The sequence below is a fragment of the Melospiza melodia genome, chromosome 1 (assembly GCF_035770615.1).
Source record: "Melospiza melodia melodia isolate bMelMel2 chromosome 1, bMelMel2.pri, whole genome shotgun sequence".
Taxonomy (NCBI): Eukaryota; Metazoa; Chordata; class Aves; order Passeriformes; family Passerellidae; genus Melospiza; species Melospiza melodia.
In genome coordinates this window covers 145,411,491-145,436,535 of record NC_086194.1, presented here as the reverse complement: position 1 = coordinate 145,436,535, position 25,045 = coordinate 145,411,491, and the positions used below count along the sequence as shown (strand labels likewise).

The following is a 25,045-nucleotide window of genomic DNA, read 5'->3' as shown; positions in this document are numbered from 1 at the left end:
AATAATTTCTTGCAACACCATGGTTAAATGTGAAGGAATGCAGCCCAAACACCACAGCTTACACTGAGGTGGGGTTTTTAGTTGGATGTTTTTTAAACCAAATCAACTTCAAAGAATTCTTGAACTATAACTACCTGCTGAAAGATTAATACATCAAAAAATGTTTCAGAATATTCTCATATCCTTTAAAATAGCACTATATCCTAATGACAATATAAGGAGGGTACTTACAGTTTTGCATGATAGGAAAAGAAATTTAACAAAATCATGTAACACAAACATGACACCAAAATATTTATTTACAGTGTGTATATATATATACATACATGAATTATATTTACTTTTTATTAATATCTTTCTCCTTTTTTAAAGTTATCCAGGTTAAAAATTTCTAAGCTTGTTAGGAGAAAAGAAACAATCTCAGAACAAATAAGCAACAAGAAAGGAAGTCAGTTATAGTACACCATCTGCTGCACAGTCCTCCTGTAAAATATGTTCCAGTTAATAGGGTACATTTACAATAACACATTGACACTACTCACTCTCAACTGCTTACATACTAAACAAATACCATCTTGGCATGAAGAGAGGCATATGTTCAGTAAGAAAGAGCCATTTGTCCCACTGTTATCTGAATTTACACAGGAAAGAGCCACTCCCTCAGCTGAATTAAATCCCTACAACCCTTTTCCCTTGAAGAAAACTGGTGTAAAAAAATATGGCAACAAACACTCCAGTTACAGAGATCCAGGGTGCATTTTCCTTTCTGTACATCACTACAGTGTTTCTGAGTATAATTTCACCAACCTCACAGCCTGGCCTGTGAACTGGTACATGAGTCTGTCTTTCAGGACTATACACAAGCTTTCAGAGCAGCTCATCTGAATATTCAGTCTCATTTCTTCACCTTTCAAAAGTTTTGTTTTTAAAGTGCTTGGTCTGAACATTAATAAGCTGAACACACCTGAAGCTTCTTCAGGATCAGCAATGGGCCAAAACATTGCTGGTGGTCAGCAGTCAAATGCTGGTTTGAAAAAGAGAAGATCTCTACAGGATTATTTTGTCTCCACTGAGGGGTGCTCACATGGAAAGTTCTTATTCAAAAACAGCAGGCCTACATTTTCCAAAGCAGACTGAAAGTCACTTTAGTTCCAAAATGGAAGCTTAGAGACCCATTAGGTTGTAGAGCACTTTGAATATGCCAAGTGCTACCTACATAAGAGCTAAGCATTGTTAAACTACTAATTCAAACAAGAACAGAGGCTGGGAGCCAGCTTTTCCAAACTAACTATGGGACTGTGTTGGCATGGCCTCATATTTAGAAATGCCAGAAGTGTCCACAAGCACACTGCCAGCCTTGCACAGTCACACCCCCAGTGTGTGCTAAAATGTTCTGTACACAATTCAGAGACCTGCATAAACTGCACACCTTGAACACAGGATTCAAGCCAGAAGGGTTAGCAAATGGATTTCCAATAACTTTGAATATTTGCTATTTTACTAAATATTCCTGCTTTCAGGTAGCATCTCATGCTGAATTTCAGCAAGGATTAAAACCAAGTAGCATTTTGTTAGTATTTGGTTTCCTACTCCTTGAGAGTTCAAAATTTATTTTTAAATTTAAGGCAGCAGTGTCTTTCTTTTTTTTTTTTTTTTTTGTTTTTTTTTTTTTTGTTTTATTTTGTATTTAAAACAAAAATTAAGTAATTCCAGATTTCCTCTACTCTCAACGAAATGGGACAATTTTCTTGGTACCTCCGAATTTTAGGACAGAATAAACACAACCTGTTTTATCCAGTAAGAAAATTATCTGAAGTGGCAAGGCTTGATTCAGCTCTCATACAGATACAATCCAAAAGCAATTCCTCCACAGAGAATGAAAGTCCTGAAAAATTCAATCTCTCCACAGGGTTTATACATCTTGGGCTTCATCCATGGGGCTCAACTTGAAAGGCTCTGAGCAGACCATGTCTAGAAACATGTATTTGCTTATACTTAACCTAAAATCCACTAAGCTGAACGTTATTGAGGCGTGCAGGAGAAGGGGTCAGTCTTCTGTTGCTAAAGATCTACAAAAACCAAGTCCACCACTATTCCCCAGGTGGTTCAGTCATCACTAAATTTAAATTAATTTGAAAGCAAGAAACCTAGACGAAGGACTCTGCTTCCTACACCCCTAGGAACTCCACACTGTTCTACGATTTCCTTGTGATTGACAGCAGGCTACTAGCACACAGTTTAAGACTTATTTAATGCTTTGTTAATACAAAGCAGCCTATTTAATTTTTGGGCTGTATTTGAACAGCCATCTCTCCATATATGTAGTAGCTTAGCACTTAAGAGTGGCATTTTTTCCTTAGGCTAAAACACTGTCAGCTGGACAGTAACACACCAACTTTACAAGTAAGCCAGAATCAGCTTTCAACCAGGGTTTAAAAAGGCCCTGCAAATACAACACACTGGTAATATTTCCATTCACAAACTGAGTAAGAGAAAAGAACCAGATGCTCAGAAATTAAAGCTATTTTGAAATTGTGTAACTAAAAATGTGTTGTTAATTTTCCTTTCTGCGATCACTGTAATTCTGTAACCTAGTCAGAAACAGTCCAAAATAAGTTCACGTTGACCTATAGAAGTGCATGGGACATTTAGGCCAGTTAAAACAAAATAAATAACACATTCCACTTCAATAAGCCTACAGAAGAGCTTCCTCTTAGTATCTAGGACACCCTAAGTTGCTCCAGGCAGACTGTTTGAATCTTCATGTCCAAATGAATAGTTATTAGTTCTTGGGCTCAAAGAACTTGCAAGTGAGGACACGTATTAAGCTGTTTTGCTAATATTTAAATAGTCTGAACCAAAAAACCCTCTAGTTATAGAGCCCTGATGATTTACTTAACTTTCTCATTTCAAAAATGAATCCAGCTGTGAGCATAAGTGAGGCACATGGGTTTTACAAACCAAGAGATATGGTAAGATAGTGCCTATTAAAAACTGATACTAATAATAAAACAAATCTCTTGACGAGGCCGAAAAAAAATTATGCCTGAAGGTTTAGGCAACTATTTAATTCTGGTTTTTAAGCTAATTTTGTAATATAGCAGTAACACGAGTCTCGGCAAGATGTACCATAAAAAACCCCAGCCTGTATGAAATGCAACCATAGTGTGGTTATAAAACAGCAGTACAGCTCCTTACATTCTGCACTGTAATGTTTGGTGTTATAGAAAGACCACGCTCTTATGAAGCCCAGGCAGCCAGTTTCTTCATTTCATCTTCATCCTCTGCTCTTTTCCTGGTTGATGCTGCAGATAAAGAGACAATAACCATAAACTAATGTAACAATCAGAACCATTCTATCTGTTAGCATGAGGACCTGCATAGTGCTTTTCTGTTTGAAGATCTCAGACCAATTTACTGAGTAGCAAGCTGAACATAAGTAATGCAGGAATGAAGCTCATAAGAGATGTGACTATTTTGCCCCATCATTATTTTGTATAGAACCCTAAAGTTCACAATATAGGTCTGATGTCATTCCTACTGAAAGACACAGAAAAAGTATGTAATTTCTAAAAGCTGTCACAGCCAGAAAAGGTCCCCAAGAATACTGTCAGTTCTCTCACCACCATGTAAACAAGAAAAGTGAACTATCCTGGCCAGCTGCACACCCTGCTACGTTTCCAAATAGTGCTGAGAGGTTCTGCACATGCAAGTCTCTGGATGAACTCACCTCATTTTAATGGGTGGGGTCATTTATTAAATGGAAAAAGACATTCCTGAACTTGCTTTGCTCAGGTGACATCAGTTAACTGCTGTGGTCACTACAACAACAATTCCCAGCTCTGTGTCAGGTCCTACACACACTTTGTACCCAAATCTCCTATCCCACATCATCTGCATTCACTACACTAAGACCTCACCCAAACTGTCTTCATTGCTGACCTGCAAACTAGATGCCCAAGAGCCAAGGTTCAGCCTCAGGCTGCCTCCTCCATTTGTGGGCTGTGCACATCAGGACTGGCATCTCTCCACCCACCAGTGAACACTGTTGGTGGGTCCAACACCCTCCTGTGCACCTTAGAGCAGCCAGCTGGCTCCCACCTGAGGCAGCCACGGGGCCAGGAGCCGCTGTCTCAAGGGAACTGCAACTACCACCTTCAGGGACTGGGGCTGGGAGAAGCACCTGGGGGACCACAGCTTCAGTCCCTCTTCTGCAAGAGTCACAGGTTCACTGTGTGACTGGGGAAGGTCACTACACCTTGCTTCATTGCAGTTTCCTCATCTTCAAAATCAACATGCATGTCCAATTAGAAGCATTATAAATCCATCAACTGGTCTGACTTTGCTGTTGCTGTGTAACACTAAGCATGAAACATAAACCAGTTTTTCACAGCCTTGAACTATATAATTGTAACCAGCTCATCTTGCCTAAAGCAGCCATACAGATGGATGTAGAAAATTAAAACAGTGAGAAGCACATGGAGATGGTCTGGGTTTAATAAAAATGTCAACTGGCACAGCTGGATCTGGATCTGGAAGACAATGTATGAACAAATCATAAATGGCCAGACTGAATTTTCACTGTTTTTCTAAAACCCTTTTTTTTTACTAGCTGTTCTGCAGCTGAATTCAGTACATGAGGCCACAGTCTCAGCTTGAACATTTAAACTGCTTTTCAGGATCTAAGTGTCATCTGCCAAAACACATATCATAGTATCTGAGTTGAGCTGGCCTGAGTAACCTTTTCTGTAGCAGAAACCATAAGCCACCTGTGTCACATGTGTGCTGTCCTTACCATCAAGTATTTATATTCTTTTACTAATGTCAGTACACAGCAAGTCTTTCAACTGACAGTGAAAAGTGTAGTAAAAGTTGACTGCCTCTGGCTGAATTCAAAATGAACACAGAGGAACTACAGAAAAATAAAACTACAGCTTAATACCAGGAATAAGCCTGTTCAGTACAAAGAAAGCAAATGAATTAACATATGCCTTTAAAAATGTACTTCCTGATGCCTCCTTCATTTCTAATTAAAATTCCAGTGGAAAATATCAAACCACTACCCTGCAAAGCTGGATCTTTATGACATAAACATTTGGAATCTAGGTCAGACTCTAAGTGAAAGACACTAAGGATTTAATTGCCAAAAAGAAGAAAAAAAAAAGGCACATTCCTCAATGATCTTACTACACTTCAGCAGGAGACACATCAGTATATTTGCAAGGTCAAGTTCCCCAAGTTTGTCACCCCAAATCTACAGAGAATTTGGTCCTAAATGCTTTCACAGAGCAAAATGGAATCCCACTCTGCTTTTTCTGTTAAGCAGATACAAAAAAAGGAAAAGGAATTTATAACATTTGAAAAGTTATAACAGAGTTAAATACATATCTGAAACCCTCTCTTCCTCTCCCCTGTCTCCCAGCATGGCTTAACCATGAGAAATGTAAAATGGCAAGCAGGCACTTTACCAGGGCGAGAAGGCAGCGATGTGGACGGAACACTTGGCAACCTGACATCTCTCATTCCCTTGTTCAGTTCTTCTTGCTCCAGTTCTTCTAATTCTGCCATCAACTCATCCTAAATTCAAGGAAAACATTACTTACAAATTCTGACAGTGATTACACATAAGGGCACATTAAACCACCATGAAGCAAAGTACTACTGAAAAAACAGTTTTCACCTGAAAGAACATATCAAGAAACAGTATATTAAATGTGCAGTTTTTATAAAGTATGGGCAATTAAGTAAACCTTAACTGAACACTGAAAACAGGACAATGAAAGTTAGAAACAGGACAAGGAATAAGCTTAAATACAAAACTAACAGCAGCACAGTACATGCTAAAAAGTCAAATACAGGAGTAAAAAGCCTCTCTGTTCTCCTCAGGTTTGTTCCTAATCTACAGCCTGTACTCTTCAGTGGATTCTAACTTTAATGTGCCATTTCTCCTATTTTAAAAGGCAAACATCTTCCACTGGTTATAAGGCAGATTGTCATTAAACATTATGCTTCAGCCCTCTCATGTAAGTCCAGGATTATATGTGATTTCAAAGCAGCACTGGAACCAAAACTGTCCTTCTGGGTCCTGTTATTCACTCTTGAAGCACGCAGCACTCGTGGGCTTTTAGGTGCAGAGGCTGATTTGGACAGTGATCTAATCCACTTGTACAATGCTAAAAATAAAAAGCCTGTATGCTTTTTAAAAAAGCAAGGAACTTATTCCTCAGCTGAAGTTTCCCAAAGAAAGGAAGCTAAACGCTACATATATATGGAGAAACAGACCTTTGCCACGTTGATACAATGGTTTAAAAGAAGCAATGGGCAAAAACAACAGGAGAGGGGTGGGGTAAGTGTCAAAAAAGTAGTAAAGAGCTATTAGATACTGAAATGGGCTTTGCCTACACATTTATACATTGTTTATCACCAATGTAGAAGTTAAAATGATAATTGCATAGCCACCACAGGACTTTACACATGCATTTACTTTCTCATGGTTTTATAATTTAAGGCAAACATACACTGTGCCAACCCAGGGAGAAGGAACTCTTATGATTCTGTGTCTGCCTGGAGCAGGAGAAATCACATGCTTCCATGGTCTCCTTACAGCCACGGCACATATGTGAAGAGAAAATACATCCAAATGCATGGAAAAAACATCCTTAAAAAAATGAAATTAAATATTACCCTTCAACATTAACCAGCTTATATCCCAGCAATTAAGTCATTGATTCTAGCACTCTTAAGGTGCAGTAGCCTGCAAACCAGGTTTCCTTGTTACTGCCAAGTGCTCTAAGTATTACACTCCTACCAAAAGCTGGTACAAGGATGCTCCAAGTGACAGAGGCTTATTTCCCAAACAGGAACAATGCACATCAGCTTCAACTGGATCCCTTAGGAACTTCCAGGTCAATCTCCAACATGCTTACTAAGCCTAGACTCCAAAAAGTTAAGCACTGTTGAAAAGTAAGACACTGTACAGATGTTTGGGGTGGGAGGATGCTTTTCAATTGTTTGAAGTTCAGGCCAAATCCCATTCCTTGTGCCAGTAATGCCTAAATGTTTCTTGGAAAGTCTATTTACATTCAAAGGGGAAATACAGGAAAACAGGTAATGGGAACAAAATACAAAGAATCATTATTTTCAACAAATTAGAGCTGTTGAATGAAACTTCTTCTTTCCTCCCAGTCAAGCAAGTATGTGCAATATAGCCTTCATATTTTCCTTTGCTGTCCATTTGGGAACATAGGAACAAATTAGTTGGGAATACAGTGAATGGTTTGAGTATTCAGGACATTCTTCAAATGATTCTTAGTGCTTGGCCATTTTGAAACAAAATTGAAAAACAAAACAAAAGTGGTTGTGATATTGAGCTTGACACCCATCTCTGCAGATTACAAGAATTTTGAGCAACCTTGGCCCATGAGTCCTCAACTATGGTTGGATCAGAAATAAATTATATCCTGTTTAGATGTACAAAAACAAATCTGGGAGCACTGGATGAAAGCTACTGCAAAAAATTTTGAGAAGATCCTAAATGCCTTGGGGGGCTTTCAGGAGAAAAGATCTTTAGAATGAAGCCTTTTTGCCTCCAAGAGGTATTACTTCTACCTATCAGAGCTACTTCTGTAGTCTGGGCAATAGGGAAAGGATCTGCATCTCCAGTCACCAAAAATGACCTTTAAAAAATGGTCCAAATATTCAGAATTATGAACAGCAGCCTGTCCATGACATAGGGACATGCACTCAAGTCAAATGGATGTCTATTTGGAGCAACAGAAAATTATATGTTTCAGTGTCCACTTGGAGTAGCACAAATTACATGTTTTAGTGACCTTCTTCTGGGGCTCAAATGAGAACAATAACTACAGGAATGCAGTTAAAATGCTTTTCTTAAAATTTATACAAAAATAAAATTTTTTTTTCTATTTTTACATTTACAGATTTTTATTTAGTACATTATATGTCTTATATATAATGATTTTATTTAACTTTTATATTTATAATAAATTATATATAATTTATTTTATATATAATTATTTTATTTAACTTTTATATTTATAATAAAATTATACAATTGTCCTAGATAGGGTAAGCTAGAACCAAGGAATTTCACATCCATACTTCTTGAGAAACAAAGCACTGCACAGTAGAATAATTATGAACTTAAAACTCACAGGCCTGAAGTACTAACCTCATCAAACTCATCACCAAAGGTGCCTCGGTTTGAGATAGCATCTGAAATTTCCTGGGCAACATCTTGCTGTTCAGTGATATCTTGCATCAAATCATCAATTTTGTTCAAATCCCTGGCAAGGTAACATGGAACCATTTTTTAAAAGATGTATCATTCAAATCCTACAAAATACACTCACTTGAACAGACCCTGTTTTCTTTTTATGCCCATGACTACAAACAGCGGAATTCACGAGGAATAATTTTCCTCACCCACACCCAGTCCAGCTACTTCCATGTTGGGATTACAACAGAGGTAAAACTGCAGCAGAGTGTGTCTCTCCCTCTCTGTGCTCCTCACACCTCTGCCAGCCAGTCACAGCCCATGGGCAGATCCCCCAGGTCAGCATCTTTACAGGCCTTTTGGTACTTAAAGGGCCTTTATAAGAAAGATGGGGATAAACATTTACATGGCTTGTTGTGAAGAGCAGAGGGTAACAGCTTTAATCCAAAAGAGGGGCAATTTAGATTTGATTGAAGGAAGAAGCTTTTTACAATGAGGGTGGTGAAGCACCAGCACAGGTTGCCCAGAAATGCTGGATGTCCCATCACTAGAAACATCCAAGGTCAGGTTGGATGGACCCCAATCTAGTTGAAGATGCTCCTCTTCACTGCAAGGTGTTTGGACAGGATTATCTTTAAATGTCTCTTTGAACCCAAACTATTCTATGATTTTATGGATCTGTTTTGATGTTAAGCTTTCACCAGAACTAGGGAGAACTTAACAGAATTGTACCCCATTTAAAGGTTTCCCTTTATTGTTAACTTCGTTATTGTTTCAGTTCCTGTTTATTTCTCCCAGAACAACCCTTCTGATTTAACTCTGTTTATTCAGGCAGAAAAACACCCCTTGAAACAATATTGGACATACGGAAAAAAAAAAAGAAATTTTTTGGGGGGTGGTGGAGAAAGGGGGTGCATTTAATTAGTACTTTGAGTCCCACAGTCCAGCTTATGGATTCTGAAGAAAAGTGTCCACATAGTTTCTATGACTAGATTTTCTTCTAGACAAACCAAGGGCAGAGGCCACTCTCCACTGCCAAGACAGACTGAAAAAAACAGATCTCACCCGTTAAGTGAACTTCCTTCTAGATTTACTGTTAGGAAAAGATATTTTTCTGCCAAATATAACACTGTAGCACTAACAGCATTCCTGATATTCAATGCCTGAACCAAAAATGAAGTCAAAACTATCTAAGTTGATACAACAGTCTGTAGTAATGGAATAATTTGGAAGTGGTCAGTAAGTTCAACTTGGAAGCTACTAGAAAACACTTACATATTTTCATGTACTTTTTTCATAGCTTGTGCAGCATAACCCATATTCTTGAGCACTTCTGTGTTGGTGTGGGAATTTTCCAATGCCTCTCTCTGGAACTCAATGGTCGAAAGTGTCCCATCAATTTGATTCAACTGTTTCTCATACCTCTTTTTTCTCTTCAGTGCTTGTAAGGCAGCTGGAATGGGAAGAGGCAAAGTGCATTGTGTGTTTTCATAGCAAATGCAAGAACAAGTAGTTCAGCACCAAGCTGACCTGCAGAATTTATAATTCTCACCCTCCTACCTTACTATGAGGCAGACAAACTTTGACCACACCAGGTGGGCAGCCTGTTAATCACCAACAGGCTGTTGCATGAACATGCTGGAAAGCCTCTTTTAGATTAACTCCTTTTAGCATCACAAGGAAAAGCAGCTTCTTCCTCCACTGTGGGAGATCTTGAACTCCATCCTGTGCACACAGGCAAAGCAGGGAAGATGGGAAGGAAAAAGAAAAACATCAGAGAGAAGTCAGAAGGGAGGAAGCAGAAGAGAGAATAAAAGAATAAGCTGCAAAATGTAAGTAAAACCTAAAGAAGACAGTGTAAGATCTGCCATGAAAACCACAACTCCACCAATGGCGTTTTGTAAACTTTGTCTCCGCAGCAGTAACTGTGAAGTGCAACAGAGGGCTCAAATGGCCCAGCTAGGCAGAAGGGTTAGATCAGAGGAGGATTTGCATTTCTCCAGCTTTTAGCTCATCTATTTCTTAGCAGTCACTTAGGAACGTGATCTTTAAACCTTAGAATTTAAAAACACTAAGAACTTTGTAGACATGGGCACAGTCAAATCCAGCTACAGCTCATTATCTTTGTATATTGTCGAGATTAGTCTTTTATATTCACCAAGTTATGAGCTGTGTACTCTGCCCAGAGTAAATCATTACCAGAATAAATGCACGTGACAAGAGTGAGGAGAAAAGAACTTTCTCTTGGCCTCAGGGTGTGGAACACACACAGTTTTGCCACAAGCATTTCCTGATGACAGTCCTTTCCAAACTACCCATGTGCCAGGCTAAAAATCCCACCAACCAAAACAAGAGACTGAGTTAACCCATTGTTTGGCTTTCAATGCTATTAGCACCCCCATTCCTTCCCTTGCCTCCTACATTTAATTTTTTTAGCAGATTCAGAGCCTGCCAGCCCCAGCAGTGCTGCAACCCCCCAAACTCAACCAACAGCAGCAGCTACTGTTCCAATCCTGTATTTTAATCCTGTATTTTATGCCCATGTGTAATAACACTGAAACTTGTCACTGGGGTACACAACTTTTCAAATGAAATTAGGATTCCCCCAAGGAGGGCACAAATATTTATGAATAGTAACAGCACACTAAAAAAGTTAATGCTTTCTTGACAAATGCTTGAATCAATATGATCAATATTGCTCATCACGAGCTGCTCAAGGACAGGCATTCACACGGGCTAAGATGCCTTCCACCACCTGCAGTGAGATGTTTCAGGACAGCAAACCACAATCCCAACAGATTAATCACAGCACTTAAATCCAAGATTTTCCCAGGTTTTGGGGGATGGTTCAAAGATCATGCATATTCTGAAGATGTTGCACAAATACCAAATGATGTAATGCACATGGCAAATGTAACAATTGTAAAATTCTCACTGGCAATTCTAAAATACTTAATTTTTATTTAATCCCAAACAATGCTTACCTACTTATAATTTCCTTACTTAATTATGCTTAGTGTTGGGAGAGTTAAGACACCAGCCACTTCCTTAGCTTCCACTGGATCATCTGTAACCTTGGACTCTTAGGTTAGGAAGACAGAGGTTCCAGACAAATGTAACAGTCTGAAACTCTGCATAACACCAGCTGGGCCAGAGAGGACTCTGAGGACCTGTGGACACTGAGGAGCACTCAGCTGGAACAGGCATCTGCCATGGGGCAGTCTTTCTAGTCAGTGCTCCTCAGAAAAGGGACTCTGTAATGGTGCTGTTATTATTGGCTGCTCACAGAGAAAATGGATTTCCTCAGTTACACACAAAGCAGTTTTCAAAATCCTGAAGATCATCTAATTAAACCACACCCAAATCAAGAAAACACAGGAGAAGCTACGCTCTCTGCTATTTCAGCTATTCATAAGCAGCTGTTCCTAATTATTGTGGTGCAAGATATTATCTTCATTCTCTTTGGTTTTACCAGTGACTTACAGAATAAAGCAGTCCATAGGAAATAAATTAATTCTCCTTCCTTATCAACCAAAGCAGTATAAATTCTCATACCACACTTTATGATTTTCGTGATGCGTGTTAAATGAATGCCCTTTATTGCAGAGTATTTTGCTCCAGTAGCTCCTTATCACTTAATAATGAGAATTTCCTTGTTATTTGAAATCTATTTTTCTATGTTTTACAAAGTACCTAGAATTTTTAGTGCTTTTCTACTGCATATTAGAAGCATTTTAAAACTTGTGTGCAAGTTTTACAGAACTGAAATGCTTCTGTTTTATAATGCTACCACATTCTAATTACAAAACTGGAGAATAATGTATCTATTAAAATATAATGAAATTGAGTAAAGAACACAAACTCACTTCACTGAAGGTCTAAGAATGGCACTGAAAAATGGTGTTCCCCATTCCAAAGATCTCAAAGAAGGAAGACAGCCTGGAGAGGATGAGTTTGAGCAGAGGTAGAGTCTGAGGAAGCAAGTGTAATTAACACTAATTCATTCAGGAAGAGGTGGAGGACTTTTCCAGAAAAAAACAACACAAAAGCAGACTCATACACTTTTTCTTTTGTGTTCCAAAAAAACCAATTCAACTCCTGAATTTTTTAATGTCAGCACTTGGCTGGGCTTTAGCACATTTCCTGAACTGAATCCGGTAAGCAGGATATAGCTCATAGATTAGGAATCACTGTTTTTAATATGAGTTTTTATTTTATAGTCAAGGTGTCTGGAACAAAAGGAGACTACAATGTCAGTTTAAATTTGCATATTAATGAACTCCTTTTATTAACATACAGAAGGGTGCTCTTCCAATATTGCTACAAGGCTGACACTTTATTAAGGAAGCAGAAATGGCAAGCCGGGCAATAAGTATCCTGGCCACAATGAATATCCAAATTTCAAAAGGAAAAACAGAAATAATGGTATAGGAAAAGTTGTGCACCCTCCTCATGGTTTCATGCCAGATCAGACTGAAAAGCAACAGTGCAGTAATACAACCTTTACCTGTCAAGCACACCACCAACACCCATCAGTACAGAAAGCACCAACAATCTCATCATCTTCTGAAGCAGAAATAAAACAATTGTCTAATAATCCTTATAATTCCCATGAGAAAACTACTGAAGTAGGAAAAGAATAATTCTTCTGAAGATGTAACACCACTGTGAAAATACCAGGTATCACTCTTGGATTCAGTTCACACACCTCCACCACAGGCCTGCAAGGATTCATGGACTGCAGCTTCTGATCTCCCTCACTCCAGGGACTACCAAAGGCAATGCTGCTGAGGCCATAAAAATCATAGGACCCTGATTAGGCTCATTATCAGTACTCATAGTCCGTAATGCCTTGTGGAGGAAGCCACAAGCCGTTACAACTGAGGAGCTAAATCAAGAATAATACAGAGCTGGACCAGTTATAAGTATTCCAGTTCATGGCAAGACACTTGAAAATTGATCATGAAAGTCAGGAACAATCTCTGTAACTCACAGAGCAGACACACCAAGGGCTTTCCCTTAGATCCCTGCCAGAACCCTCCTTCCCAGGCCTGTCCCACAGCCAGAACCCTCCTTCCCAGCCTGTCCCACAGCCAGAACCCTCCTTCCCAGGCCTGTCCCACAGCCAGAACCCTCCTTCCCGGCCTGTCCCACAGCCAGAACCCTCCTTCCCGGCCTGTCCCACAGCCAGAACCCTCCTTCCCGGCCTGTCCCACAGCCAGAACCCTCCTTCCCGGCCTGTCCCACAGCCAGAACCCTCCTTCCCGGCCTGTCCCACAGCCAGAACCCTCCTTCCCGGCCTGTCCCACAGCCTGCCGTAGGCGTGGCTGTCCTGTCCCCCACAACACACACCTACCCCACCATTGCTTGGCTTCCACCGCCTCCTGGTCACACCCAGCTCATTCAAAAGGAATGCTACACGGCTACATCAGCCCTGCCCAATCCTAACACACAACATATTTAGCAGCATCTACTTGTGAAACCCTCCCTGTTATTCCCACTTTCTTCATAGGTTTTGTCTTCAGTAGTAACTATGTGGTTCTTTATGGATAAAATTCAATCCTATTCTGGATGGCTTATTTTAACTTAATTATTTTTTAATTTTTTTTATATATATTTTTAAGGTCTGTGAAACAACGCACATTCATGTGTATGTTATTTTCACAATTACAGGCATGCTCCAGAAAACACACTTCCTTTTAAACAAAGTTTTCAGATATTCAGTATCACTTCCTGTTCTTTAAACTTTCTTCTATGTCCTTTAAAATAATGGATAAGAAAAGCCAGTATATAGATGGAGCTGGCAGCTATGCATTGGCTGAAACTGAGAAACCCCCCAAAAAAGCAGAGCAAGAGATTTTAAAAGTTTTTTCCTGGAATGAAGAGACATTAGAATTCAGTGCTAACAGTGAAAAAAATATTGCTTCTCATGACATAACCTCTTCAGGAGGAATTTCAGCATACAAAAAACCCTGACGTGGTCTAGCTAATCTTAGATATTAATGGGGAATGCTGGAAATACATCACATCAAAAGTAGAGCTAATTTCAGATTAGGTACAGGAACTGCAGAGATACTTCATAAAGGAAAAGCCAGGAGTATTTCAGTGATGTTTCACATCTATGGCATAGCTAATGCATTACAGCTTTTAAATCAAGTTAAGCCTACTGATGTCACATGAAACCCATTCAAGAGTCATATGAAGTCATGAGAAATTGCTGGTGCTTGAATCTGCTCTCTCTTGTGTTGGTGCAACTGACTCAGACTCGTACACCTAAAAAATCAAGTGAGATCATGCCAATTTGCTAATTTTCTATCCCTAGATACCTCTTGCTCCAGTTGCAGACAGCCCTATTTTAGTTTCCATAGGCTTCTACACAGATGCAACAAAGAAAAAAAAAACTACATTAAAATTACCAGTGATGTCCCTCCAAAACACTCAATTCAACAAGGCAATGTAGATTAAAACCTTTATTCTCTCACTTGTATGTGTGTTTACATAATGTTACAACAGGTGGTGGTTAGCACAGATTTTCTCTGAGCTACACAGTACTGCACACTAGCTAATATAATGTCAATGTAAATCAACAGTAATTAAACTGTAAAGCAATTGGCATATCAAATGAAGATAAATTATTGGGGATTTAAGTTCACTGACTATCCTGCTAAATTTAAGCACTTTGGCACAGCAAGGTTATATTTTAAACAATATATGGTTCATATTGTTTCTCCTCTGACTGTACTTAGGTTACCCCACTTTGGTTTTAGAACCATTTTTAGCATGAATAAAAACTGCCCCACTGCCCTTTCAGCCCTACTCTTGCCTCTTTACTGTTCTTCACTGTAGGTCCCCAAGCAAATGACAAAATCAAAGGCACTTATTTCCAACCACAATCAGCTCAACACTACAATGTGTAATATGACTCCATGAACAATTTAATAGATAAAAGACTAGGGCAATGGCATATTGAAACAACAATCTTCAGATATCAAATGCTGCATGCCTGAAGCAAAAGGCCAACACACACCTGAAACCACCATCAACCAGCTGAGTTAAAGATGAAGCAGATCCACCTTTTCCCAACAAATTCTCGTTCCTGTCTGTGCCCCACTCTCTCCTTCCTAGCACTCATGTAGCTACCATGTCAACTGGATAAGTGGACCTTAAACCATCCTGGGTAAAAAGTATAACCTAGACAAAGAAAACCACACTATTTTACAATACCTAGCTTTCTGAAACACACCCTTCAGGGAGCTCTGCTAAGGGAAAGGAAGGGAGCAGCACAAGGGCAGGAGCGAGGCAGGAAATGCTGCTTCTTTCTGCAAATGTGCCAGCTTATATTTCAGGTTTAGGATGAAGTTCCAGAGCAGCATGTCTGGATTTAACCAGGAATTGCTACAGTCACAGTAACCGACCTGTTTGCTTGTACCAGCCCCGCAGCTCAGGCTTTTGCACAGTGAATTCAGCCCCAGGAGCCACCTGGTCACTTTGTCCCATAGCAGAGTAGCTTTCAGCTGGATCACCTTCCTGAACTAGCTCACTGTGACAGTACAGAGGGGCCAATACCTGGACAAAGGACCAAGAGACACTCCAGCTGAAGCCAGGGGAGTAGAAAGTGACAACTGGGACAATTGTAACAGCTCCCATCCTCTTGAGCAGCTGTCTCAGTTAAGCTCTCAACTGACTTTAGTCCCTCGACTGTGGCCCATCTTGACCCACAATTTTAAATCCATTTTAACTAAAAGTTAGTTAGTTAAACTGCCTCTTGATAATAATTATTAAATGCTAAAGTATTACAAATACATTAGAGGGCTAACCAGGACACCTCTAATACACAGCTCCACATAAGTTCAAAATTACAGGGCATTATTTTTTAAAATACTGATTAACAGAACAAGCAGGCAAAACACCTACTTTCTTGTTACATCACAAATCTTTACTTCAAAATATTCTTCTTCTATTATTAAGCATTTAAATTAAAATACAGCTCAGGCAAACAGGCCTCCATGCGACTTCAGGAAGTAATTAACTTGTTTCTCTGAGGCCTGTATATCCCCAAGACACTGACTACCATCATGTGCTTCCCAGGGGTGACAACATCAGCATACATAGGAGCCAGGCTTTCTGACCCCTTAGCTAACAGTGTCCCAGAGCACTAGTCACTAATGCTCTAAGCTATCATTCTTTTTTTAGTTGCACATATACTTCTTACGTTATTTGGATAAATCAGCAATGGGGATAATGTGCATTGATTTGTGAATATGCAGGAGATCCACACATCCTTCACCTCGTTCACCACCTGCCCAGCCAATGCTGAGCTCCCAAACAGCGATTCCCTCCAATGCTGAGCAGCAGCACTTTGCCCTCCGTGTATCCAACCAGTACCGTGCGGTACAGAGCACGAACAGGAGAATCGCACAGGAAGCCACAGACAGTAAATTTGTGAGGAATAACAAATTCCCATTCCGCTATATGAATCCACAGTTCATCAAACACTAATCGATGCCAAACCACCATCCCGCCTGGCGTGTGGTGATACTTGCTCGGAGCCCAGGGCCGAACCGCACTGCACACCTGCGGTGCCGGGTGACCCGGCCCAGCCGAGTGCTCCCCGTACCGAGGGCGTTCCAGCCCCGGGAGGGATTTAACCGCGCGGGGCCCGGTCCGCACTCACCTCGCTTGTTCTTGGTGCCGTGCTGCCGGGCTAGCGCCAGCTCCCGCTCGATCCGCGTCTCCAGGTACTCCTGCTTCTTGCTGAGCATCTCCTCCGTCTCCCGCAGCCGGGCCAGCGCCTCCTGCGGCGAGGGACCCCTGCGGCCCTTGGAGCCGGCCGAGCCGCCCCCCTTGAAGAACTTGGAGATCTTGCTCATGGCGGCGATCCCAGCTCGGCACCCGCCGACGGAAAGGTCCGGCCAGGCCGGTGCTCAGGAGCCTCCCTGCGCAGCACACGCCGTGACAGCACTTCCTCGGCCCACGGGCGGCGGCGGCGGCACCGCACCTGGCGGCGGGGCGGGCCCGGGGGCGGCTCCGCGGAGGCCGAGCTGCCGCTGCCCTCAGCCAGCGCCGGGCAGGGCGGCGGGAGGAGCCGGCGAGCTCCGCGGGACAGCCGCAGGGTCCGGGGCCGGACCGGCGCTGCGGAGGCGGCTGAGAGTTTGTGCTTCCCCCCTACTTTTTTCCCGTGTCACAGAATGGCAGAATGCACAGTGGGTCATCTGGTGCAACCTCCCTGCTCACGCAGGGTGATCCTAGAGCACATGGCACAAGACTGCATCCAGGCGGCTCAGTATCTCCAGGGAGAGAGACTTCACAACATCTCTGGGCAGCCTGTTCGATTGCATGGCCATCCACACAATAAAACTGTTCTTCCTCGTATTCAGGTGGAAATTCCCGTGCATCAGTTTCTGCCTGTTGCCTCGTCCTATTGCTTGGCACCACGCAGAAGAACCTGCCCCAGCCTCTTGGCACCCTCCCGTAAGATGCTTATAGGCATTGGTTATGTCCCCTCCCAGTCGCTTCTTCTCAAGGCTGAAGAGGCTCAACTCCCTCAGTCTTTCCTTCGAAGGGAGATAATCAAGTCCCTTGGAAAATGTTGTAGCTCTCTGCTGGATCCTCTCCAGGAATTCCAAGTCTCCTGCTGAGGAGCCCAGAATTGGAGACGTGCCGCAGGAAGGTGTTTCGGGAGAGCATCACCCTCGGGCACAGGCGTGCACGCGGGTCAGGGCTGGGAACATGACACTGAAGTCTGAAGGAATGTGTTTTTTTACAAAAGTGGTGGGTGCGCCGCTGAGGAAACCTCAGTGGCACCAACAGGTTGCAGAATGCACGAAGTGCTTCGGAAAGCCGGGCTGCCTCCTCTCTGCCTCCGGAAACAAGGCACTGCCCCAAGGGACGTCGCAAATAGCGACACAATAAGACACAAATCATGCCCTTTTCCCCCTGGAACAGCCCGAGGAGCACCAGCCGCGGCTCTGGGCCCACTGAAGGCTGAGGCTTGGGCCGACATGGGCTGCTCAGGTTGCCCTGAGCCCGGTGAAGCCGCCGCTCCCGCCGGCATCCCCGCAGCTCCGAGCTCGCGGGGCGGGCTCAGGCTCAGGCTCAGCCCTGCGGGGCGGGTTCCCACCGGCCCCGGCCTCGCCTCGGCCCCGCCCGGCCCGGGGCGGTCCCGCCGGCCCCTCCGCAGCGCGGCCCCGCCCGCCCCGCCGCCTCCCCGCCTCCTGCGCGCCGCCGCCATGGCGGAGCTGGAGCTGGGGCAGCACTGCGGGGTGCCCGAGTGCCGCCAGCTCGGTAAGGGACAGCGCGGCGGTGCCGGCGGAGACGGGGATGGTGGGCCGGGGACCGTGCGGGGTTGCGAGGGGTGTCCCCCCCGATCGGGGAATGCTCTGTGCTGCTGCAGCCCTGCTCGGTGCAGTGCCAGCGCCTGTCACCTCGGTTGCCTCACCCGATGGTTAACAGCCCGCTTGCCCCTTCCTCACACTTGGTGCCTTCAGTGATCTCGGAGAGTGTGACTGGAAATGAAACCTCTCAGAAAGAAGCAGCAGAACGGCCTGTACAGAAAGCTTTCTGAGGGACCACTCGGAGATGAGGGGATCGGGATGATCGTGACCTGAGCTGCGTGGTCTGTCAGCATAAAATCCGAAGGATGGAGAAGCAGAGTAGTGGGCTGGACCTGGCATTTGCTGCCATTAATGATGTGGTGGAGTTCAGCAGACAGTGATGTGATTTTATGTGTAAGAATTTATGTGGTAGGCAGGGGATGTGTACAGAGGCTTAGGAAGTGTGTGCAATTTTAATCACCCAAGGACAGTATGTATGATATGATGTGAAGAAGGGGCAGGATCATTATGACTGTCCAGTGGAGGAGATGCTTTCCCTTCCAAAGAGTCAGCATCTCCTCCAGTTGGCAGCCCATAAAAAAATATAAATCATCCACTGTCAGTAAATAGTATTCTAAGTGGTCTCACGATAAATTTGGTTTTTAACATAACTAGTAATTTTGATGGCTAGCCATATGTTCCAGTGTCATACCTTGATATTGAAAAAAAATTTAATTTAAAGCCTAATTCCAACTTCTGGAATGTATATAAATATAATTTACCTGCTCATATGTTTTTCTGTAATATTAATTAGGGGAGTTAACAAAAGCCACTTCTAGCTAAAGTGTAGATGCAGTTGCTAAGTATTCTTATAAATATACCTACCCTGTGATGTTGGTAAGCAAAAGTTAATTATGTGAAAATTAAGCTAGAAACTATTAACAAAACAACAATCATGTTGTCTTAACTGAAAACAAATCTCTTTGTTTCAGATTTTCTTCCCTTTGTGTGTGATGGCTGTTCAGGCATCTTTTGGTAAGTTCATAGAATCACAGACCACCTCAAGTTGAAAGGGTCCCACAGGAGTCAACAAATCCAACTCCCTACTCCTCACAGGACTAAAACTAAAGCATACTACTAAGTGTCATACAGACAGTCCTTGAACTCCAGCAGGCTTGGTGCTGTGACCACTTCCTTGGGGAGCCCGTTGCAGTGCCCAACCACCCTCTCTAAGAACCTTTTCCTAATGTTCAACCTGAACTTCCCATGACACAGCTTCTTTCAATTTCCTCATGTTGTACGCTTGGTCACCAGGATTTCCTCATCCTGGGTGAAGAATCCTGTACTTGCTCTCATTAAATTTCATGCAGTTAGTGAGTGCCCAGCTCTCTAGTCTATCAAGAATCTCTATATGCTCCACCCTCAAGGGAATTGACAGCTTTTCCTGGTTTAGAATGGTTGGCAACCATAGCGTGTATCCAGATCATTTATAAAAATACTAAAGAGCACTGGCACTAAAATTGAGCCCTGGCTAAATCCACTGTCCACCAGATTGAAGGAATTGGCATTAACTGTGACTCTCTGAGCCCAAACCATCAGCCATTTGCTCACCCATAGTACTACAGACTTCTCTAGCTGTGTGCTGGACCTTTTTGTGCAGAAAAACACTCTGAGAGGCAGTGTCAAAAGCTTTGCTAAAATGCTAAACACATCTGCTGGCTTCCCAGTGTCAACTGAATGGGTGACCTTGTCACAAAAGGAGGTGGCTGATTATGTTTTCTTCTTGAAAAAAATTTTGAGGTTTCTTGCAAGGTTGAAATCAGGGTCTGCACTTTGATTTACACTTCAGATTAGCAGAGGGCAGCTGAGAGAAACTCAGAGATTGGGGGCAGATTTCACTTCTAACATATCAGAAGACTTCAAGGGATTTCTGCCATTATGGAAGAAATTTGAAAATCCATTAAAATAGACAAGCTCTTGTTGCTTTGAACTGAACTCTTAAGCATGCTAATGTCTTCATTCTCTTGAAATGGTTTGTTTATCTTCATTCTCTTGAAATGGTTTGTTTATCTTGAAGCATAAGTTCCAAAAGCTTAATGTTTACATTCTGAAAGAATGTAATGAAAGAATATGATCTATCCATTCAAGAAGTGAAATGCATAAGATAGAACAAATTTTGGAGAAGATTCATTACCTAACTGAAGTTTTTCCATGATGAAACTTGTCAGATTACTCTTTAAACACTTAAATGTTTTCACATGCAATTGTTTTTTCCTGGAACGTTGATAACAGTGTGATATTTTCTTCTTTTTCCACAAAGCCTTCAGCACAGGAGCCGGGATGCTCATGGGTGTTCTGAGGTAATCTAATAATATATGACAGCCTTAAATTAAAATTCCATGCAACTTAGCTGTGTGTTTTCAGACTAGATGAATGCATATGGTATATAAATATGAATTATTTAACTCAGAATGTGAAAGGCTTAAAAAATGAATCTACTCTTTTTCTTCCCCTCAGAAGTAAATTGACTTTGAGTAGGATGATGGTTCTTTTTCAACCTCTGAGCTAAACATAACCAGGGCAAAAGTAGGAGAGAATAGCTGGACCAGGTTTGCCCATAAAATGGAGAGCTGGCACAGATCTTTGAGAAAGCTGGGTTGGTAACTTATATCTGTTGCCTGTATCTGTTTATTTACACAAAATATTTTGTACTTACTCCTAGGTGAATATAAGAAACAATTCTCTGAAACCTGATCAGCACAGATCTTACCCATGCTCATACAAGGACTGCAACGGAAAGGAGCTTTTGCCAGTGTTATGTCCTTACTGTGGAAAACATTTTTGTCTCAGGTGAGCAGAACAGAGTGTTTAAACATCGATATTCATTTAATAATGTATGGAAAACAGAATAGAAGTTTTACTTTGTTGTTTACAGACATCGTCATCAATCAGACCATGAATGTGAGAAGCTGGACACTCCAAAACCTCGAATGGCTGCCACCCAGCAGCTTGTTCAACATATTATAGGCAAGTACAGAGGCATATATATTCTTTTTCTTATTTTTTTTTCAGGATACTATTTGAGTTTCTGACCTCCTTTGAGGGGTCAGGTTTGACCAAATAAGAAGAAAGAATGGGAGTTCCTTGGTTAAATAGCTCTAAGCTTACATGTCAACATTTAATACTGTTCATCTAAACTGAACCAAAACAACAGTACAAGGAGCATCTAAAGAATAAATAAGGCACAGGTTTCTTTCAGAATTATTGTCTTGTTGCCATTCTACAAGTACTATACTATAATGAATTGTACCTAGCCATTATTACTTTTGTATTAATCCATGTGCAAATAATGCAATTGTGTTGGATGAACATGTCAGTCTGCTGGGATCACACCTAAATAATCAAGATGCCCAGAAAAGTCTGATTCTACCATGTAATGTTTTGCAGGTTTTAAACAAGCTCTAGGATGGGCAAGAGAATAAACATCACTGCCCAGCTGGACAGGGGGGTTATGTGTAGAAAGGGGGACCTGAAATGTTGCCATATGAATGCTGTGGTAGCCACAGATGTAGAAGCTCCAGAATTTGTATCTATTTGGCTTTTGCAGCCTGTGTTTACATGGTGATAGTGTTCATCTACCTTTCAATGGAAAGGAATTCTGCTAGAACTAAAAATGCTGATACATCACTTTGGGACAATATGAACAGATATATTGCTATTGGCAATACAATGAGACCCAACAGACTAAGGTCTATGGCATATTATGCTCAGGAAACTGTCAGAATGATCACACCAACAGTATAATATTGTTATCAGATTCTAAGAAGAGTGACGAAGTGAAAAGCAAAAAACGTAAAGGAGCAAAGAACAGTGAGACAGCAGCAAAAGTGGCATTAATGAAACTGAAAATGCATGCATGTGGGGACAAGTCCTTGCCTCAGGTCAGTGATGTTTGTTTTCAATAATTGAATTCTCAAAGGAAGTGGAAAGATTACTAAATTGTTTGATCTTCATCGAGTTTCCTCGGTTCCGTGGTTTTGGATTTAATTTTTCAAGACCACAACCCCTTAAATGTACATTTCAGCCTGGAAAGCCTGGAACACAAAAGCAATCTCACTAGTCTTATGTCTGTTATGTCTGTGTGGAGTTTGGAGCAGGGGAATCAAATTCTATTACTTCATAGCAGAAATGTGTTTGCCTGCCACGTGGCTGTCACATAGCACTGCAGGGACAAATGGGGTCTTTTGGAGATTCTTGGCAGAAAGATGACAGCACTAAGTTTATTAAATCACATTTTAGCAGAATTTGATGATCAGCAGAGCATAGAACTTCATTATTAGACTAGAACAGGATTTCTAGAATCACTGTAGCAGAATTTTGTAAGTAGTGCAGCACAGAATTTTGTAGCACATCTTAGCTTGTGGTTCTTTATCACCTGGACCCTTTTTGCAGATAATATCAAATATTAATACTTGGCTAGCAATATCAATATTTCAGATCATCTAGCCCTGAAACATGTAATTGCTTGGTTTTCCCACCAAGACTGAATTCATATGTTGGGGCATTACAGTGGACAATGTAGTCTTATTATAAGAATGTGCCTTAAACATTTGAGTTTGCTAATTTTGAGAGTGTAGGGGAATGAGTATGCCAACTTAGATTGGTACCAAGATGTTTCAGGTGCAGATTCAGCTACTCACCCAGAATTAGCACCTGAAGATTGAGGGTGTTGTATATAAACAAAAACCAATTGTATGTGTAAAAAAACCCACGTGAGAAATTATTTTCATAAACTGCATAGGACAATTATCATCCCATTCATGATGGAGGAAGGAGGTACAGATAACCTTCAGTACAATACACTGGGTGCTGTGATCATATTTTTGCAGCTGAGGTTTCTGTGAAGGTGAAGTGATGATTCCTTGGGCATACTCCAGGTTTGTTCAGGCAAAAAACATCTGTCCAAGTTTTACTCATTTCCTGAAATGATAAGAAATTACCCATTCTTGGGAATTATCCAAACTTCTGTGAAGGTAAATGGAGTCCCCATCTAGAAACAGTTTGTCATGTGCCCTTTGCTTTGGGAGTTAGTAGAGGGACAGACAGGTATTTTAAACTTCATAATGGTAGTGGTTAATAAGAACATTGTCACCCTGAAAAAAGAGAAGGTCCGACACTAGGGGGTTTATTAGACATTTTACTGTTGGAAAGCAGGAGAATGAGCTTCTTCCACTGGGCATCTGGTGAGTGTCTACTGGTTATTTTAAACATCAAGCAGCTCTAAGTAGGGCTTTACCTCATTTTCCCATAAGGAAACTTTGCCCTAGAGCTCATTTTAGTGGACCATCCCATTTCTTGACAGCACCATTACTTTGAGGACAGGTGGAACACCCAGGAACTCCATGATTGTCCTAGGATTCCTGGAAGTTTTTCTTTCTTTTTAATGAATGTCATTGTGAGACTGCACAGTAGAGGGCATGAGAGTGTCAGCAAACTGCTGATTAAATCCTGCCAAAGTGGTAAGACCATCAGCTTTACCGCAAACAAAAGCTTTCCCTAAGCCTTCCTTATTTTATCTCCATTAAGGGTGTAACGCCACCCCTCGGGTGTTCAGGGGAGAAGTCCAACATAATTAATTTGCCAAGTGAACCAGGGGGCTTATTTCCTCCCACAATCCATTTGGTCCCCAGAAAAGGTGACCTCTGGTGTGAGGCCCTGGCATTGTGTCTTCATCGATTGTTTTAATGTTTGTCTTCTTTTTCATGTTTTTCTAGACAGAAAGAATTTACTTTCAAGTATTTTTACCAAAAGGGAGCAAAGAGAAAAGCAAACCCATGTTCTTTAGCAGTAAGTGGAGTATTGGCAAAGTAGTAGATTTTGCAGCTTCCTTAGCAAGCCTTAAAAATAACAACAACAAATCAACATCCCAGGTAAGTCAGCAATAACAAACATTTTCCAGGTTGTTGCATTTTGGTTTCGGTTTTTCTTCAGCCTTTTGTGCCTCTACCACCCCACTTCTTTCATCTTAGATAGGCAAATCTTGGTGTTAATTTCTGTCCTGTTTGTCTTACAGAAACTGAGATTATGCCATACTGCCTCTGGAGAAGCCTTGCCATTTGAGCACACACTGGAAACATGGCTATCTGATAAAGACTATCCACTGTACAATGGAGGGAATATAATTCTGGAGTATCTTGATAATGATGTTCTATTTATAGAAGATACAGAATCCTACTTTAGTTAGTCAGTAAATTTCCACAAGCAAAAAAAAAAAAGCAGTATTTTTTAGAAGCATGGTATTAAAGCAAGTCCAGTTTTCTTTTTAAATCACTGGTATGCCAGAATGTCTTCCATTGTAAAGACACAATTCCCATCAATTTCTCAGTTGCTTGACTGACAGAAAAACTATGTCCTTCCTATAAAATTATAATTAACATTACAGATATTTATATTCTTGAATAAATTATTGCTCTATTGAGCTGTATAATATCAAGAA

The 25,045-nt window shown here is 41.4% G+C and overlaps 2 protein-coding genes across 2 annotated transcripts; one reads left to right on the top strand and one right to left on the bottom strand.

Annotated features, from left to right (window-relative positions):
* Positions 1-270: 270 nt before the first annotated feature.
* CHMP4C (charged multivesicular body protein 4C) lies at positions 271-17,165 on the bottom strand. Its single transcript, XM_063170923.1, has 5 exons — positions 16,911-17,165; positions 9,512-9,689; positions 8,192-8,306; positions 5,469-5,577; positions 271-3,305 (listed from the first exon to the last, which is right to left on the bottom strand). The coding sequence occupies exons 1-5, from the start codon at positions 17,104-17,106 to the stop codon at positions 3,241-3,243; spliced, it is 663 nt and encodes a 220-aa protein (XP_063026993.1). The 5' UTR covers positions 17,107-17,165; the 3' UTR covers positions 271-3,240.
* A 1,273-nt stretch (positions 17,166-18,438) lies between these two features.
* Positions 18,439-24,990, top strand: ZFAND1 (zinc finger AN1-type containing 1). Its single transcript, XM_063170912.1, has 8 exons — positions 18,439-18,520; positions 19,542-19,584; positions 20,870-20,909; positions 21,272-21,399; positions 21,485-21,576; positions 22,366-22,490; positions 24,324-24,479; positions 24,623-24,990. Exons 1-8 carry the CDS (start codon positions 18,466-18,468, stop codon positions 24,791-24,793), a joined length of 810 nt encoding a protein of 269 aa, XP_063026982.1. The 5' UTR covers positions 18,439-18,465; the 3' UTR covers positions 24,794-24,990.
* The last annotated feature ends 55 nt before the right edge of the window (positions 24,991-25,045 follow it).